General features: G+C 32.3%; 2 protein-coding genes across 3 annotated transcripts; both read left to right on the top strand.

Annotated features, from left to right (window-relative positions):
* Positions 1-598: 598 nt before the first annotated feature.
* LOC120200431 lies at positions 599-19,110 on the top strand. 2 transcript variants are annotated; one of them, XM_039201289.1, is made up of 4 exons: positions 599-614; positions 18,210-18,530; positions 18,628-18,672; positions 18,779-19,110. In XM_039201289.1, the coding sequence occupies exons 2-4, from the start codon at positions 18,266-18,268 to the stop codon at positions 18,919-18,921; spliced, it is 453 nt and encodes a 150-aa protein (XP_039057220.1). In that variant the 5' UTR covers positions 599-614; positions 18,210-18,265; the 3' UTR covers positions 18,922-19,110. The 2 variants fall into 2 exon arrangements, with proteins under 2 accessions (XP_039057220.1, XP_039057221.1); XM_039201290.1 differs by lacking the exon at positions 599-614 and adding an exon at positions 4,969-4,980 and having other exon boundaries at positions 18,235-18,530.
* On the top strand, positions 15,855-16,547 carry LOC120200404. Its single transcript, XM_039201273.1, has 3 exons — positions 15,855-16,017; positions 16,269-16,414; positions 16,506-16,547. The coding sequence occupies exons 1-3, from the start codon at positions 15,855-15,857 to the stop codon at positions 16,545-16,547; spliced, it is 351 nt and encodes a 116-aa protein (XP_039057204.1).
* Positions 19,111-19,533: the final 423 nt, after the last annotated feature.

The raw sequence follows: 19,533 nt of genomic DNA, 5'->3' as shown, positions 1-19,533 counted from the left end.
AAAGTTAAAAGGTACACAATTAAACTACTCTACCTACGACAAGGAACTTCTTGCACTCGTCCAAGCACTCGAAGTGTGGCAACACTATCTTCTCCCTAAAGAGTTTGTCATTCACACGGACCATGAATCACTCAAATGGTTAAATGGATAAGGTAAGTTAAACAAACAACATGCTAGATGGGTTGAGTTCATTGAATCTTTTCCTTATATCATCAAATAGAAACAAGGGGAAGATAACATCATAATTGATGCATTATCTCGATAATACACACTTATCACTCAAATGCATGCTACTGTTCTGGGTTTTACACATATCAAAGAACTTTATCCTAACGATCCAGATTTTTCTGAGATTTATAAACAATGTTTAAAAGGTGTTTTTAACAAGTTTTATCTTGTAGATGGCTTTCTTTTTCGCATGAACAGGTTGTGTATACCACAAGGCTCTTTGCGAGAGTTCTTGGTTCACGAGTCACATGCCGAAGGACTCATGGGACACTTCGGTGTTCACAAAACACTCGATATGGTCATGGAACTCTTCTTTTGGTTGCACATGCATAAAACAGTGGAAAAGATTTGTGAATCATGCATCACTTGCAAACAAGCAAAGCCAAAGGTAAATCATAATGGTTTGTACACGTCTTTACCGATTTCTTCTTCTCCTTGGATCGATTTATTGATGGATTTTATACTTGGCTTACCCCGCACTAAGAAAGGACAAGATAGTATTTTTGTGGTTGTAGACAGGTTCTCAAAGATGGAACACTTTATTCCTTGCCATAAAACGAACGATGCCACACACATTGCTGAATTATTCTTTCAAGAAATAGTCCGCGTTCATGGTATTCCTCGCACCATTTTGTCCGATCGTGACACTAAGTTAATAAGCCACTTTTGAAAGGTACTATAGGGTAAGATTGGCACAAAACTTCTTTATTCCACTTCTTGTCATCCTCAAATCGATAGACAACCAAAGTAATAAATCGAATTCTAGGATCTTTGCTAAGAACTGTGGTAGGTAAGAATACTCGTAATTGGGAAGAATGTTTACATTTTGTTGAGTTTTCTTATAATCGATCCATTCACTCCACAATAGGTTATTCTCCATTCGAAATAGTTTATGGTTTTAACCCATTAACTACTTTGGATCTTATTCCCTTACCTTTAGATCAGGTTTCTAGTTTAGATGGTGAAAAGAAGGCTGCCCTTATCAAAGACATTCACACCAAAGCTAAATTCAAGATGGAGAAAACCTACGAGGCAATTGCAAACTGAGTTAACAAGGGCCGACGACATGTCACCTTTAAACCAGGAGATTGGGTATGGGTTCACATGAGAAAAGAGAGGTTCCCGACACAAAGGAAATCCAGGCTAGACCTATGAGGCGATGTCCCATTCCAAGTCCTTGAACGAATCAATGACAATGCCTACCGCATTGGTCTTCCCGGTGAGTGTAACGTGAGTGCATCCTTTAATGTTTCTGACTTATCTCCTTTTGATATTTCAGATTCGTGGACGAATCCTTTTAAGGAAGGGAGAGATGATACATGCACCACACACCCTAAAGCTAAGGATGATGAATTTACTATACCACTTGGCTCTATCACACGAGGCTGGACCAAACTTCTTAAAGACAAGCTTCAAATCGTAGTTCAAGCATTCATCTGTAAGGGTCTAATAGCAGCATATTTGCAACAACTTTCTGAAGGGTATCCAGTTGTTATCCGGTCAACATATCTTCTGGAGATACAACCGTCTATCTCTTATCTTTCCAACGGTTCTTGAATCGCATCAATCCGATATTGGGAACTCGAGATATGATGATTTTACTGAAGACGATGCACGCAGGAAATCATTCTTTTGTTGTTTTAAGATGCCCAATGTATATGAATTCACGTATCATGAGTTTTAGATCATAATATAATGTAGAAATAACCTACATGTGTTTATTCAAAGATCCAACACCCGTCCTTAAAGTTTTATTCCATTTCGTAAAATTTATTTATTTTTATTCCTTTGAAATAATCATGTTGTAAATCTTTTTTTATTAACTTTATCATGTTTTATTCCAACATGTAAAGTGCTAGATGTTAACACAAGAACGGATGTATATGTGCATTATAAAAACTGTAATGATGGGAAAAAATGGAACGAGAAGCTTATTGATTTCATGATATTTAATGTTGGTGTATCTATTTAATTAAGAGAACAATGACGATGAGAACGATAAATAAATTAATAATTCTCATACCAAAATCATAACCTACCCTCATTAATTGCTACGTAATACTACATTATTATATCCTACTTCTAGTGTCTTACAACATAAACGAGATGATCGAGAGTTCAGGGAATTGAGCAATATTAATGAGGTGCACTTAATTAACACCTTTAACAAATATCATTTCAATCCAATAGAATTGAAATAGTACAAATCCGTAAATGAGATGCGATAGCTCCATCAACATTGGAATTAAATGAACTTGATTTAAATTCTTAATAAATCCAAATGAATTATTTAATACCTGATTCATAAAATTCATGAATAATTTAAAAATAATATATTAAAATTTTATTTTTTTTAAAATATTAAATTTTTAATAATATAAAGCTTGCATGTTCATTGGTAAATATAGCATGTGATATGTCGCAGGACCCCAAAATTTGAGGCCCATACTTTAAAAAAATGCTGCTAACTTATAAATAATGATTTTTTCTTGACATATTTTAACAAATAAAAACTTCGAATTTTCTCTCTTATTATCTCCTGAATTCAATTGCAACCAATTCTTTCTAAAAAAAATCACCAAATTTATGGTGTTTAACGGACAAAAAATCTTATTCATGTCCTAGTCTCGATCCTCTTAAATTTTAATGTTTTACAATTTCACCTTATTATAAAATATTTTAGGGGTCTCATTTAAAAAATAGCACATGATCAACATATCTTTTGAGATGGACTTGACATTAACATTTATATGTTGTTGGTTTATTTTTAAAAATACAATATAAGATTTTCATATATTTAAGGATCATGTTTGAACTCGAGTTCGAGTTTCAATCGAGTTCGAGTTTCAATCGAGGTCAAGTCGAACTTCAATTTTTGATTTCTAGTCGAGGTTTCAAATCAAGTTGAATTTCAATTTTTGATTTCAAATTTGAGTTAAACTTAATAATTTTAAACTCATGAGTTTTTAAATTAAGTTAACACATCTTTTAACTTTTTGAGTTAAATTAAATTAAACAATACTAGAGTTCGACTAGCCTCGATTACCGCCCAGTACAAATACAGCGTTTGCCGCTTTCCTTTGCTTTGCACTCCATTTCACGTAATAGATATTAGCATTGTTATATTAAAATATATGGTCCAAGTGCCAACCATTAAATGTCCCAGAGCTGTGACATTTTCATGGGGTGTAGCTATTGTGCTGACTTTGCTTGTAATATTATATCCCTGCCATTCCCAAAGTTGGTTCCAACAAGCACCTGCATATTCAATTACAGTTATCCCCTAAGATTTACTTCGGTGCAGCTTTTCCCACCCACTCCGCCACTTTCAGGCAATTTAAATCAATTGCTATTACAATTATGATTTCCCAATTGAGCCAATACCCAGTCTTTATGGTTCATGCCTTGGATATATAGCAAGCTCACGTTGACTGATTGACATAACAATATTTTATAAGTATTAATATGTACATGAACATTTTTTACTTCTCGAATAATTAATACATTTTTATATTGGTTTTTTATTTGAGAACTGATTAGTAAATAATTTTGAAGCTGCTGTTTGGTTGCTTCTATTGATGGAGTCTGGGTACGAGTATTACGGGACTCAAAAATGTGATTGTCTCATAAGTCTATTATCTTGGTGATGTTTTCTTATCAATTTCATCATTATATAATGATTGTACAACTTTTAGTTTTATATAAATATTAAATATACTAATTTTATTAACACGGATTTAATTTTAATTAGTAGTTCCAAAAGTCGTAATCAAAGACCACCAACAAAGTGAAAAGATAAATCAGCCAACAAATTAAGGGGGGCATATCACCGTGTAGGCCTTATGAATTGCCAAATGAATCTATAAGTAGGCTTATATAACTATAATTGAGCTGATTTGGGCTGGAGTCTGAAGCCCAAATGTTACATCGACCTGATTGGAACTTGAGCTTCTCAAGGGTGACATGTTGGGTTTTGGGTATAGATACACTATTTTGTGTCGGTTTTCTAATTATGCACGGGTGAGAATTGAGAAACTGGATCAGGTTTAAGTTAAGGTACGGATTAAGATACTTGTAATAAATATGAGTGTAAAATGAATTAAGTTTGAAGGAATAAGATTGAGTTTGCGTTTGTTTGTTTTTAAATGTGTTCATGTTCGGATAGTCTTCATTTAATTTTTAAATATTGTGTTCATGTTCGTTTATTTATTTTTAAAGGTGTTTATGTTTGTTTATGTAATGTTCATGGACGTGTTCATTTAATGTTTCCAAACCTGTTCATTTAAATATCAGTGAACATGTTGGTTTAAATATTTGCGAACATATTCGCTTAAATATTCGCAAACATGTTCATTTAGCTTTCATTTATATGTTCATTTAGTGTTCGCGTACATATTCGTTTAGCATTTGAACAAGTTCGTTTATTGTTCATGAATATGTTCATTTAACATTCACGAACATGTTCATTTATATATTTTCAAAAATGTTACCAAACAAACAGAAAATAACATATTAAAAGAATAGCCTAATAAAACTTATATAACATCCACAATATTAAAATATACTAGCAATATTTAGAAACATTTAAAAACATCATCCAACCAAATCAGAATGAATAGACTGATGTTACAAGCATATCAATCCTAGAAATATAAAAAAAAATCATACAACAACAGAAAACTCAAGATACATCACTTCAACTAAGAATAAGCATATGAGCAACAAGTGGTAATAACTCAACAAAGCATGATCGTCACATAGTGAACAACAAAGCCAAAACAACAAAGTAAAGTGACATATGTTATAAAATAATAACAATTTGAGACAATAATCAAACATGCAAAAATAAAAAATAAAAAATAAAGGAAGTTAAACTTCTTAAAAATAAAAAATAAAAATTGTATAGAAAGAAAAATACTCTTTTTTATAGATCTATAAATCGAAAATGAGTTGAGACATGTCGCTACACAGTTTCCTTAAGACAGATTTTCGACCACTCCTTGGTGATCGACATCATTGGAAGTCTATCTCCCTAGATACAATAACTAGATGATCAACTACAATAGTACAACTGTATAGATCACAAACTATCTCTTGCCTTTGCCTATCACCGAAAAACTAGAGGAAAAAGAAAAAAGAATTCTCAAGTTGTTTGAAGTTATTAAATTTTGAGATGTGTTTAACCTAGTAGGTTAGCACAATATTTATGGGGGATTCTCAAAGAATATTTACTTAAAATAGATATATTTTAATGTTCAAATTCATATATATAATAAATATCTTTTAATTTGAAATACACAAAAGATATAATTAAAATATTTTAATATTCATAATGATATAATTATCTTTTAATATTAAAAGTTAAATAGATAAAAAATACATTTTAATTTGAAATATTCAAAAAAAATAATATCTTTTAATTTGAAATACCTTTGAACCTTCTCTTGTGACTATATTTGCTTTATTGGATAACCAATAGACATCATGTCTTTGAACTGTTTTTTCGTTTTTGTAAACAATGATATACTTCACACAAAAATCTCTCTAGCAAATATTTTAGTTCTCATGGGTATGTTCATATAGACATGACCATCATCTGGTTTTGCAAGAGTTTGAAAGAACTATGTCCAATAGTCTTCTTGAAGCAACCTCATTATAATGTCCTAATACGGTCCGACCTAAAAATCGATAGACTAGAACCTTACACGGGACCATTAAAATGGCTAACCCAAAATGTTTTTCTTTTAAAATGATAAACAACATGATTAAATTAAACTCATAACAATAAAGATGATTACAAAACATTCTCATTTAGTGTTTACAAAATAGGAGCTCTATCGTAAAATCAAAATACATAAGTTTAATAAACAGAGTTTATGACTCAAATATAAATAAGGTCCATGTTAAGTACATGCCAATACTAAGTATCAGAGACGTACTCTAATCAGAATAATCCAAGCTGGAAGTTTGTGATTGGTAATGGCTTCTCAATCTGTCCTCCTAAGAACCTGTGGATGGAAACACATTCCGAGTGATGAGCATACTAAGTATGCATTATGGTGTAGCCTAAGGGTCACATATCATCTCGGGACTTACACTCCTATAACATACTTAAGGTACCCTAGATAAGACTTAGGTCACACAACATTATAATCTTAATCTAAAAATGCCCTCTTTGCCCGTATTTAGGACGCCTTTGAGGTCATATAATATCGAAGCCTACGCGCTACTAGTATACTCCTTAGAGTACATGGGACACCTACAGGGTCACTTAGCATCGGAGCCTAAATCCAACTGGAATTTAAAGTGCATAAGCATTGTTTAACACATCCTGATGACTAACCAAACATAACAATCGTCGTACATCTAAAGTAGTTCGGGTCTCCTTATCATTTCTCGAACGTCACATAAGGGCAAGTGTTTTGCCAATATGATTTATATCCTTCTTAGGATGAGTATCGAATTTTATTAGTTGTTTCCACTTTCAGACTTATTAGAGAAGTCCCAACGACTCTTAACCCCTTTCCTGAACTAATTTACATTTAATCGATTTTCCTATCCAAACAATGACGATGGTACTGATATTGGTCATTCAATATCGATACTGACATTAGGGTATCGATACTACCCTGAGTATCGATACCAAAAATGGGTTTGACATTTTATAAATTATCTCATAGTATCGATGCCCTTACGGAAGTATCAATACCCTACCTATAGTATCGATACTCAAATGGGTACCGATACCAAAAGTGGCTACTGAAATCTAAGTGACTATATCAGTATCGATATCAAACCTAGAGTATCGTTACTCGTGGGTCAGTAGCAATATCACATGTACGGGTATCAATACTCTTAGCTCAAAACACTTTTGTTTGCTATAAAAAAAATAAACAGAAAAGTTATTAAAAAATCAAGTTGAATAAAATAGTTAGTTACATTGAATATTGAAATTTAGGGTGTTACATGTTTGGTATACTCAGTAGATCCACTTGTTCATCTATGGAAGGACCTACTATGATGACATATAAGGCCGACCCTGGACTAGGGTAGGAGGGGCACCCATCTAGGGCCTACAAATTAAATTTTTCTATAATATAATATTTTTTTATTTTTATCATAAAAAATTAAAAATTTGTAAAATAAAATAGGGTAAATTTAGGGTGTTACATGTTTTATACACTCAGTAGATCCACTTGTTCATCCATGGAAGGATCTACTATGATGCCAACTAGGGCCGACCCTGGGCCAGGGTAGGAGGGGCAGGTACCTAGCGCCTACAAATTAAATTTTTCTATAGTATAATATTTTTTTTTATTTTTATGATAAAAAATTAAAAATTGGAAAAATAAAATAGGGTAAAATATGCATTTAGTACTTAAATTATCAATTTTGATCCATTTTAGTATCTAAACTTTTATTTTTTTAAATCATATCTAACATTTAGTTTTTATTTCATTTTAATACTCGTTGTTAAAAATTTAACGCGTTTAGTACCTAAACTATCAATTTTAGTTTGTTTTAGTACCTAAATTATTTTAAATGTTTTAAACTTAACGTTAAATTTTGATTTGAGTTGTAAAATAAAATTAAAAACTAAAGTTTTCAACAACGAGACTTAAATGAAACAAAAACTAAACTTTAGATATGGTTTTGAAAAAATTGAAAGTTTAGGTACTAAAACAGACCAAAACTTATAGTCTAGGTACTAAAAAAATAATTTACTTAATAAAATAATGGGGCCCATAAATTTATTAAGGTGTCAATTGTCATCATTGAATTTTATATTAACGTTAATAATTTATTCTTCTCACAAAATTTGAATTCTATATTTCTTTCCCTAAACTAAAAAGAAAATTAATTGAATATCTTTAATTTGGTCTTTCCAAATTCCCACCGTGAATTAATCAAATCTCTTTCCCGATTTTTCATATCAATGAAATTTTTTTATTTACATTATTTTTTTCTTCAAAACTCAATGAGAGAAAAAAACCTAAGTATAATTAGCATGCTTCTTTTCACTTCCATGTTTCACGATTCATTTGAAAATTATTATTCTCATTTTTTAATTTATCATATTTCTCACACACACAAAGTCACAATTGTTTATCATCAATTGTGATACTTGAATCATATTAAAGATTATTCTTAAAATTCTAATGTAGATCACGTTTTCAAATTCTTTCTTTTAATTTTTATATATTTTCAAATTTTAGATAAGATTGTTCTTTTATTTTCAATGTTATGTTATGTATTGAGAGAAAAATATGTTAGAAAACATTGATGTTCACATTATCACCAATAGTTTTGCATCAAGAAATGCTCGAGTGTAATGTTTTTAAGAGTATTTGTACGTTAAAATATATTTTTAACATCTTTTATATTGTAATGAATTACTATTTGTTTAATTTAATAAAAAAATTAATAAAAATTTTATATTATACATTTTTTAAATATTTTTATATTAGTTACCCATCTTTTTATTTTTACCCCAAGCTTAGAAATAGTCAAGACTGGTCCTGATGCTATCAACAATCATCTTTGGAGTGATCTATGACGATGTGTACATATCATGCATTGTGAAAATATATGAATGAATGAATGAATCTACAATCTGAAAAAAGTATCACAGTCATCTCACACTTTATGATAAATATATGAGCAGTGGCGGATGTATTCATGATTGAGGTGCCCACCCTCAACTTTTAATTTAATTTATTAGAGACTAATATTTTTAATAGGTTCCCACCTTGAATAATTTTGTGCCCATTCTAATTTATTTGAGCCCACCAAATATCCATTAAAAACTATTTTTGTTCAGGCTCGAAAACTATTTCATAAAATTAAAGCCTAAATAATTAAGATTCAAATCCAACCCCTAAATTGGGTTAACCAAAAAAATATATCCTAAATCGGGTCAACCCAAATCCCACCCCAAAAAAATCCACCCAAACATAAATAGATTTTGTTTTCTAAACAGGTCAACCCAAATCTCTCACTTACACAAGAATATTCTGGAGTAAAACTAGAGTTTTGAGAACACCACTCCACCCAATAACATTGAATCTGGAATGAACTAAAACATCCCCAAATTAAAATTTTTGAACTTTGGAGCTAAAAATCTGAAAGAAAAAAATAGAGATATTAACACTTAAAAATAGATGAAATTTGAATGAAAGGGAAAAAGGGTCAAAAGGCTAAACCTTTTTCTTGTGATTCTTTAGATGAACACCTCCGACCACGAATCCGTATGGTGAGAAACTCAGAGACGGTGAATGGGAAAAGATACCTAAAGACTATCTTGATCAGACGATAGATCTAGGAGATTTTGACAGTAACAATCATGATATATATATATATGTGTGTGTGTGTGTGCAATTTTATGTTTTTTTTAAATAGTGTTAGATTTGATTTTATGGTTTAGGATTTAGGGTTTAAAGAAGAAATATGTTAGTGATTGTGTTTTTCGACTGTCATCAACGGTGTCTAACGACCACAAACGATACCAATGAACGGCTAATAATACAGTCACAGTTGGATAACTCAAAGAATTTTGAGACTTGAGAGAGTGAAAATGCTGCTGGAAAAAAAAACAAAGGGCTAAAATGAATTTAGATTATTATTTTAATATATATATATATAGTTACCCGAATAATCAATCCGAACTGACCCATACCTTTATTTAGATCCATGCTTCAAGTTGAAGGGAAAAAACATGCAGTTTGTTGTATAGATTTCAATTAAAGTAATAATAAACAGATAAAATTTCATTTTTCCTTCTAGATTTCCTAAGGAACCAAACAAAAAAAAAACCTACAAATTGATCAAACAAATAAATATGAAATAATCATAAATAAAAATATAATTTAATGATTATAATCATAATGATTATATTTATTATATATATTAATAAGTTTTTGTTTTCCAGAATGTAAAGTTCTCGAGAATGCAAAGTTGTCAAGTTTATTATATATATTATTAATTATAATCAAATAATTAGATTACAATCATTAAATTAGATTATATTTATTTATATATATTAATAATTTAATGATTCCATTTTTTGCAGAATACAAAAGTTCTCAAGTTTGTTATATGGATTTCAATAAAAGTAAATAAACATGTAAAAGTGAATAAACATGTTTTCCAGAATGCAAACTTCTCCCGTTGGAAATCATGGAATCATATTCGAAATAATTTATATATAATATAATCAAATATGTAACTAATGGAAAACCTCATTGAAACTTAAAGTGAATATGCAAAACTGAATATTATTTATTTATTTTTTGTTATTTTACAAGAAACAACACCTTCCTTTATATACAAGCAAAGTTTTGTATAACAACTATAATAGAAAGTTGTTATACTCTTAACTGCAAGCTAACTAATTTGCTAAGCATATGCTGAGCTGGTGCATCCTCATGCTAAGCTGATACATCATGTTGTAATCCATCCAATATGCTCCCTGCTTCTTCCACTTTCAACTTCTTTCAATGACACAACACCTAATCGTTGTCTAAACATATGAAAATAGTCTTTTGACAATGCCTTAGTGAAGCCATCAGCTACCTGATGCGAAGAAGGTACATAGTTAACCTTCAATCTATTTGTTGCCACCTTTTTCTCTAACAAAATGCATATCTAACTCCACATGTTTAGTTTTTGAATGGTAAATTGGATTGGCACTCATAGATATAGCGTTGGAATTATCACTCTAGATGACAGGTGTACCTTGTATCTTAACTCCCATAATATCAAGCAATACACCTATCCATGTAGCATCAGAAGACGCATTAGCCAAGCTCCTATACTCGGCTTCTGTTGTGGACCTGGAAACAGTTTTCTGCTTCTTGGAGTTCCATATGACCAAGTTACCAGCAAGATACAGACAACTACCTAAGATTGATTATCGATTATCCATTTTTCCTCCCCAGTCAGCATCTACAAAAGCAACCAGCTGAAAAGGTGTGTTATTTCGAGACAGAACTAGTCCATAATCCAAAGTTCCATTCAAGTATCTGAGAACATGTTTCACATATACAAATGCTGCTCACACAGTGTATGCATGAATTGGGCCAATTTATTGACACAATATGCAATGTTTGGTCTTGTGTGACATGCATATAGCAATGATCCAACAAGACTCCTATATTTTTTTGGATCAGTGAGAGCACTTCCAGCTTCTATGGTCAACTTGAGGGACGAGATCATTGGTCTGGGCATTGGTGAGGCATTTCTCATCTGTGTTTTGTCTAACAACTCCATAATGTACTTCCTTTGACTTAGAAATATACTATCACCCACATATTTGACTTCAATTCCAAGAAATAAACTGAGTTGCCCCAAGTCTTTAAGAGAAAATTTCTCACCAAGTAAGCTAACCACTTCTTCCACTTTACAAACCATACTTCCAGTTACAATTATGTCATCCACATATACTATAATACAGACAACATGTCTTTCCCTTCTCATTACAAACAATGAACAATCAACAAGTGATACTTCAAAACCAATGTGTAGCAAGTGTTCCTTCAACTTAACATACCAGTTACGAGGAGCTTGCCTTAGGCTGTACAAAGCCCGATTCAGTTTGTACACTAGAAGAGTCCCATCTAAATCAACCTCTTTAAACCCTTGAGGCTACTGCATGTAAACATCTTCTTGCAAATCACCATTCAAGAATGCATTGTTTATGTCTACCACCACCCCTTTTGTACAGCTACAACAAGAATCACGTTAATTATGGAGGACTTACCTACTAGACTAAAGGTGTCTTGAAAATCTTGCCCAGGAATTTGGGAAAAACCCTTAGCCACTAATCTAGCTTTGTACCTATGTAATGTGCCATCAGAATTTCTTTTTATCCTAAACAACCACTTGCAGCCAACTGGAGATCTGCCCTCAGGGAGTTTAACCAGTGTCTATGTATTGTTTGTCACCAAAGCATCATACTCTCCTTGAACAACTGCCTTCCACTTATCAGATTGAAGTGTAGCATAAATTGAATATGGTTCTTCTTCCTCATCACTTTTTGTACTAAGATACATATTTGGTTTGAAAATTCCTCTCTTACTTCAAGTTATCATATGATGACTCGATATAGTCTTGGAGCTTGAAGCAGCATCTAAGTTTGGTTGATTGACTTGTGTCATCTCTTGCTGCTCAACCATAACATCATTTTCAGCTGTGACTTGTTAACCAGAACCAATACCTTCAACATCATTCTCAGCTGTGATATGTTGACCAGAACCAACACCTTCATCTTTAGTAGACTAGTTCATCGATCCAGAATCAAGATCTTGAATTGGGCTACTTATAGGCAATTGAGCATTGATATGTGCACTTTGACTGGCATTCATGCAATCACCAACCCGAGTACATACTTTATGAGCACCATTGATGATTTCTAGCTTTCGAGAAGACATTTGACCTATGTCAACCACTTTTTCACTGCTTCTTGCAAAAGGAAAACAACTTTCATCGAAGATGACATGCCTTGAAATATATATTTTTCCACTTAGTGCCAAGTATTGATAGCCCTTATGATGAACACTATAACCAAGGAACATGCATGGTTGAGACCTAAATTCCAACTTATCTTGCTGAAAAACTCGAAGATGTGGAAAACATTTGCACCCAAAAATACGTATAAAACTATAATCAGCATGTTTGTTGTAAAGTGCTTCAAAGGGTGATTTTCCATGTAGAACCTTAGTGGGCAATTGATTTATAAGACATATAGTTGTTCTTACAGCATAGGACTAGAAACGCAATGGTAATGACGTTTGTGCTATTAAGACTAATACTAACTCAATAATATGTCGGTGCTTTTTGTTCTGAGATATGAGGGCATGTCAATCGATGATGAACACCCATATTAGCCAGCATCTCTGATAATGGTCTGTACTCTCCACACCAGTCAGTTTGAAGTTCCTTGATTTTAGCCTCAAACTAAGTTTTAACAAATGTATGAAATAACTGAAATGTATGCAATGTCTGATCTTTAGTCTTAAGCAAGTACACCCAGCATTACCTTGTACAGGCATCCATAAATGAGACATAATAACTGTGGTAGACTCATGAAATGGTATTTTGTGGTTTTTCCCCGTTCGAAAAGCTACACAAACACTTGGTCTTTCTTTATTAAACGAGAAGGCAACATCAACTCCAATTTGTTTACATATTTGCATTAATGGAACATAAGCAGGATGCCCAAGCCTTTGGTGCCACAAGTCAGACATGTCTAAGCTAGTAGCTACATTCACTTCTATAGAACTTGAGTCCTTATTACAATGTGTATGATCAACAGCAAACTGATACAGTCCAACAGTCTCCCACCCTTGCAATAGGACCTCTCTCGTCTTCTCATCTTTCACCAAGCAATGATTGGCATGAAATTCAAAAAATACCTCGTTCTCTCTAGCAAAATTATAGACATACAAAAGATTTTTAGTAACATCAGGAACATGCAATAGATTGCTAATAAAAAGAGCTCGAGACTTGGTTTAAAGAAGAGATGAACCAGTTTTAGATATACCAAGACTTTTTCCATTACCCACAATTAATTTACTTGGTCCAGAATAATCAGATCTGTTGTTTAGCTTGGAACCATCTAGAGTGACATGGTGAGTCACTCCCGAGTCAATAACTCACTTATCTAAGCTGGAAGATGAAGAAAAACTCTGTACTGGAGCACAACCATTATTGGTGCAGGTCTAGCATTCATTATCAAAACCTGCTACTTGAGAATTAAAAGACTCATGTTTATCTGCCAAGACTCGAGAAAACGATTGGTCAAATCGATGCCAACACTGAGTGACCAATTTTTCCACACAATTGACTTTGCACCCTTATTCTTCCACGACTCGAGTACCAGATCTACCACGAGAATATTGTTGTGGAGTTCTTTCACTTACAGAGTATTGTTGATCAGTGGATTGATCAGAATACTTCCTTTGGTTGTTGTTCTGAACATGTACAACATTGGAACTAAGAAGCGGTTGAGATTGAACTTGAAAGCTTTTAAACTGAGCTTCTGCATCTATTAATACTGACTGAACTCCATCTAATGTAAAGGTATTCTTGCTTGTTGTAATAACAGCAACAAAGGGTTAGAACTCAAATGGAAGTCCATTCAAGATCGCGGTAATCTGATTAATGTCAGATATAACACTGCCATATGCTGCTAATGCATCGCAAACTTCCTTGTTCAAGGTGTGATACGAACGCATACTTTTATCTCATTTCTTGATTGATCGTAATGTGCAATGTAAACTCATTATACTAGTAGTAGAACGATTGTAAAAGAACTTGAGAACTGTGGCCCATACCTCATCAAGATTGCCAAAAAACCAAGGCACTATCTTGTGCCACAAACACATCATATTCTTCATTGATCACAAGATTGCCATCAGCATCAAGAATTTTCTCAGGTGGAGAACTAAGATCACCAGTGAGTAATTTTTCAAGTCGGTGACTCCGAACAGTTAAAAGAACCTGCTGCTTCCATCGAAGGAAATTCATCTCATCAAACATAATGTTTATGTGTTTATTAGTAAACATCTTGCCGAGTCTCAAAAAATATAAAAAATCAAGAATGTTTCCAGAACCACCAAACACCATGACAGCAGCTCTCGCAAGAATGTTGCCAAGAAGCAACACGCACAGCAGAAAAAACAAACTATCCCATAACCAACTGAGTGAATGATACCATAATGAAAAGCCTCATTGAAACTTAAAGTGAATATGTAAAACTAAATATTATTGATTTTTTTGTTATTTTACAAGCAACAACATTTTCCTTTATATACAAGCAAAGTTTTGTATAATAGCTATAACATAAAGTTGTTGTACTCTTAACTGCAATCTAACTAATTTGCTAAGCATATGCTGAGCTGGTTCATGCTCATGCTAAGCTGATACATCATGTTGTAATCCATCCAATAGTAACCAATTAATCAAGTGTGTAATTATAAACTTAAGTATATGATGATTGTGAATTACAATTGAATATTTATAAAGTCATTACTAGATTGATTTATGTACTTTTCACAAATAAATGACGCTTATTGTACACATTATATCTTTTTCATTTTATATTTTGTGTCTCTTTATTGTTATAATTCAACTAATTCTTTGTCTTTTTGTTTAGGCATGGAAAAATATTTTAAAAAGAGGACTACAATAGAAGATTCATGTTCAGTAAAAAAAGATTTCTAGAAGTTGACTTAAAATATCTTCAAGCGGATCCCGAAATAAGACCAAATATTATAGAATATCATCCGAATGATCATGAAGAACTTAGAAGAGCTTATTTTTTGAAAGGTACTTGCCAACCAAAAGAACATAAATTTCCTAAGAAAAAGTATAATGGTAAATTACAAAATTTCAATCCTAAGTGGTTCGAAGAGCATAAAAGTTGGTTAGAGTATAATGTATCCAATTATGCAGCATTTTGTTTACAATGTTGCCTTATAAGACCTGAATCTAGAGGAGAGCAAGGAGGAGGTGATACATTTGTTGCCAATGGATTTCAAAATTGGAAAGATAAGAGCATATTGTAACTTCATGTTGGAGGTCCTAATAGTTCTCATAATGTAGCTGTGAGAAAATGTGAAGCTCTAATGAATCAGAAACATGTTGAAGTTGTCATTACGAAGCAATCTAATCAAGCCAAACAAGAATATCAAACTCATCTTACAGCTACAATTGATTGCGTTCGATTCCTTTTGCGACAAGGATTAACTTTTTGTGGACATGATGAGTCTTATGATTCTTGTAATCAAGGTAACTTTTTAGAACTTTTGCAGTTTCTTACTACTCATAATGAAACTATTAACAAATTCTTCAAAAATACTCGTGGCAATCTTAAACTAGTAGCACTAACTATACAAAAAGATATTGTTAGTGCAACTGCTAGCGAGACTACTTGTGCAATTATTGATGAACTTGGAAATGAATTTTTTTTGCTATTTTGGTTAATGAGTCTCGTGACATATCTGTTAAAGAGCAAATGACTATCGTTATACATTACGTAGATAAGAAAGGAAGAGTTGTTGAACGCTTTTTGTGTCTTGTTCATGTTTCTAATATTGTTGATGATTCACTTATGAATGCTCTTGAAGCTGTGTTTACAACTCATGGATTATGTTTTTCAAGAATAAGAGGAAAAGGTTATGATGGGGTAAGTAATATGCAAGGAGAATTTAATGGGCTTAAAAGTTTGATTTTAGGAGACAAAGTGCGTTTTTTATGTTCATTGCTTTGCATATCAGCTTCAGTTAGCACTTGTTGTTGTTGCTAAAAAACAAGTTTAGGTTGTCTTTCTCTTTAATTTGTTTGCTAGTGTGATTAATATGGTTAATGCTTCATGTAAAAGAAAAGAAATTCTTCAATCTAGTTAGATGATTAAAGTAAGACAAGCATTACAAAATGGTGAAACCTTCAGTGGCCGCAGATTAAATCAAGAAATTGTTATAAAGAGAGCTGGAGATACTCGTTGGGGTTCACATTATAAAATTGTTGTTAACTCGGTTACTATGTTTTCTTCTGTAATGGATGTACTTGAAATTATTGAGGAAGATGGATCTACTCAGAGTATAGAGCTGAAGCTTCTATGTTGTTGAATTCTTTATAGTCATTTGAGTTTGTGTTGAATTTGCATTTGATGAAAAATATATTGGGGGTTACTAGTAAATTATCTAAAGCATTACATCAAAGTGGTCAAGACATTGTAAATGGTATGCAATTAGTTAGTATGTCCAAGCAACGACTACAAAGGATGAGATACGTGGGGTGACAACCTTTACTTGAAGAAGTTTCTTCGTTTGTGAAAAGAACAACATTGAAGTTCCAAATATGAAAAATGTGTTTGTTGTTCCAGGGAGGTCTAGGAGAAAAGCTCGTGAAGTTTCAAATTTGCATCATTTTCATGTTGAATTGTTTTATTAGGTGATTGATAGACAACTTCAAGAGCGTAATAATCGTTTTTCTGAGACATGTACAGAGTTTACTTCTTTGTGTGCCTTGCTTGAGTCCAAGAGACTTGTCTCTTTCTTTTGTTAAGAAAAAAATTGATTCATCTTGCCGAATTTTATTCTTGTGAATTTTCTACATGAGATCTTATGTTGCTTAATTGTCAGCTTGATAATTATATTATTGATGTTCGTTTAGATGAAAGATTTTGTGATCTAAAAGGAATTTTTGATTTATCTAAAAAGATGGTTGAGACGATGAAGCATGTTGTGTATCCACTTGTGTATTTACTTTTAAAGTTATCTTTGGTTTTACCGATTACAACCACAATAGTGGAAAGAACATTCTCTGCAATGCATTTTATAAAGAATCGGTTGCTCAATCGTATGGAAGATGAATGGTTGAATGATTGCTTAGTTACTTTTATTGAGAAAGATATATTTGATAATGTAGACAATGAAAAGATCATACAACGATATCAGAACATGAAGCCTAGAGGGAACAATTGTAAAAAAATATTTTCAAATATACTTTTTGTGAGACTTTTTGTTATAATCAAAATATTATTAATATTTTTATCTTTAAAAATTGTGTTCCTAATATATGTTTTCACCCTCAATTTTGTTTTTAGATCCGCCACTGTATATGAGCCACGACCATCTCACGTTTTAAAGGAGCAACTTCATAAAATGGTAAATTTAAGTACAAATATATTATAATTATCAATTAGTTTGTGTACTTTATTATTTTCAATTGAAATTTTATCTTGAAGAATATATATTTTTCAAGAAACTTAGTAAAATGGTAAATTTGAGAAAGGAAAATAATTAATTCCAAGATTTTAAAAATCATAAATTTAGTTATAAATTTATAATTTAAGGTAAATTGACGCATACTTAAGCTAAACTACTATCCTAATCGCGGCTTAATGAAAACCTAAAATTAAATCAACCTCTCCGATAGAAAATCAAGATATTCCTTTAAGAAATACTGAAACAAGCAACGGTCAAAGCACACCTAATTCTAGAGCCTCATTTTTCGCTTTTCTCTCACTACAAACATGCAAAGACAATCCTTAGGCTCGCCTACCTCCAAGCTCCACATCCATGGAGAAGAGATTACCGGAGCCGATGATCAGAAACGCCGTGTAATCATCGACGGCGAGGACAGCAAGGAGAGTAAGCCTCGCCCATTGTCATTTTCGCCTTCATCGCAGTCGCTGTCGTCGCCTCCTAATTCTGAGAAGCTCATTCATCTCATTCCTGTTCTCACTCTCCTTTGCTTCCTCGTACTTTACCTAAATTCTCACAGTCCTTCACAATATGGTACGTTTTTCGTTTTATCGATCAGCAACCATCGTAATTATCGGGATAGATTAATCTAGTGTATTTTTCATTATTTACTGTTCTCTTTTTGTTTCAGATTTAGCCGCTTTTAACGGATTCAAGCATTCCTCAAAGCGTTTAGGTATAATGCCGTTTCAACTCACTTTTTCTCTTTTTAGTTCTTGAATTTCCGGTTTAGTGATTTCTTCTTTTGTTGCTTATTTCGTTTTATGCTTTGTTCTTGACAGATTCACGAGAAATCGGCGATGTAGGCCGATTTATTGAGATTCAGAGAGGCGATGTTCTGGCAATTAGAAGCCAAAGGAATTTGCAAGAACTTGATAAGTACGTTTCGAAGTATCATTTACACCGGAAAATCGCCGATTTCTAGGCAGCCTCCGTGAGCATCCCCTCGGTTTATCTCTCTCCCCCTCTCTTACGCAATCTTCGTAGGTTCGTTCATGCTCTAGCTAACTACACGTGCCGGTCACTCTTGCACGTGCGAGGTTGCACGGGTAAATTTGAATTGCATGTTAATTTGTTGGCTTGAGAAGCAAACATCTTAGCTGGAGCTTGGTCAGTTGTTTTATTATCGTTGTTCACATAAAACATATTTCTGATATAAGTTATAGAAGAAAATAAATTTATCTCTGAACTCAGTTTTCAGTAATAAAATAAACCAGTGAAAATATTGAGTTTGAGTAGTAAAATCTGCATCATGTGTTATATTATTAATAAATTTTAAAAAATTTAAATAAATATTAACTTATAATCATTTCAAAGTATGAGACAACTAATAAATGAAAGGACTTTTAGAAATATACTTTTAACAATTTTAATGAGTGAAGTATATTTGATTGATTACTCAATTTGTATATATCTAGTCTCTTATATTTCTTTAGTTTATAAATTTTAGATCTAACAAGAATATTTTTTTTCTTTCTTACAGTCTTCTCTTTTCTTTTAGGTTTATATTACAAATAAGTACTTAAAACATTCTTCT

Source organism: Hibiscus syriacus, unplaced genomic scaffold (assembly GCF_006381635.1).
Source record: "Hibiscus syriacus cultivar Baekdansim isolate YM2019G1 unplaced genomic scaffold, ASM638163v2 tig00005974_pilon, whole genome shotgun sequence".
Taxonomy (NCBI): domain Eukaryota; kingdom Viridiplantae; phylum Streptophyta; class Magnoliopsida; order Malvales; family Malvaceae; genus Hibiscus; species Hibiscus syriacus.
Note: the sequence above shows the minus strand (reverse complement) of the source record. Positions and strands in the feature narration are given on the sequence as shown.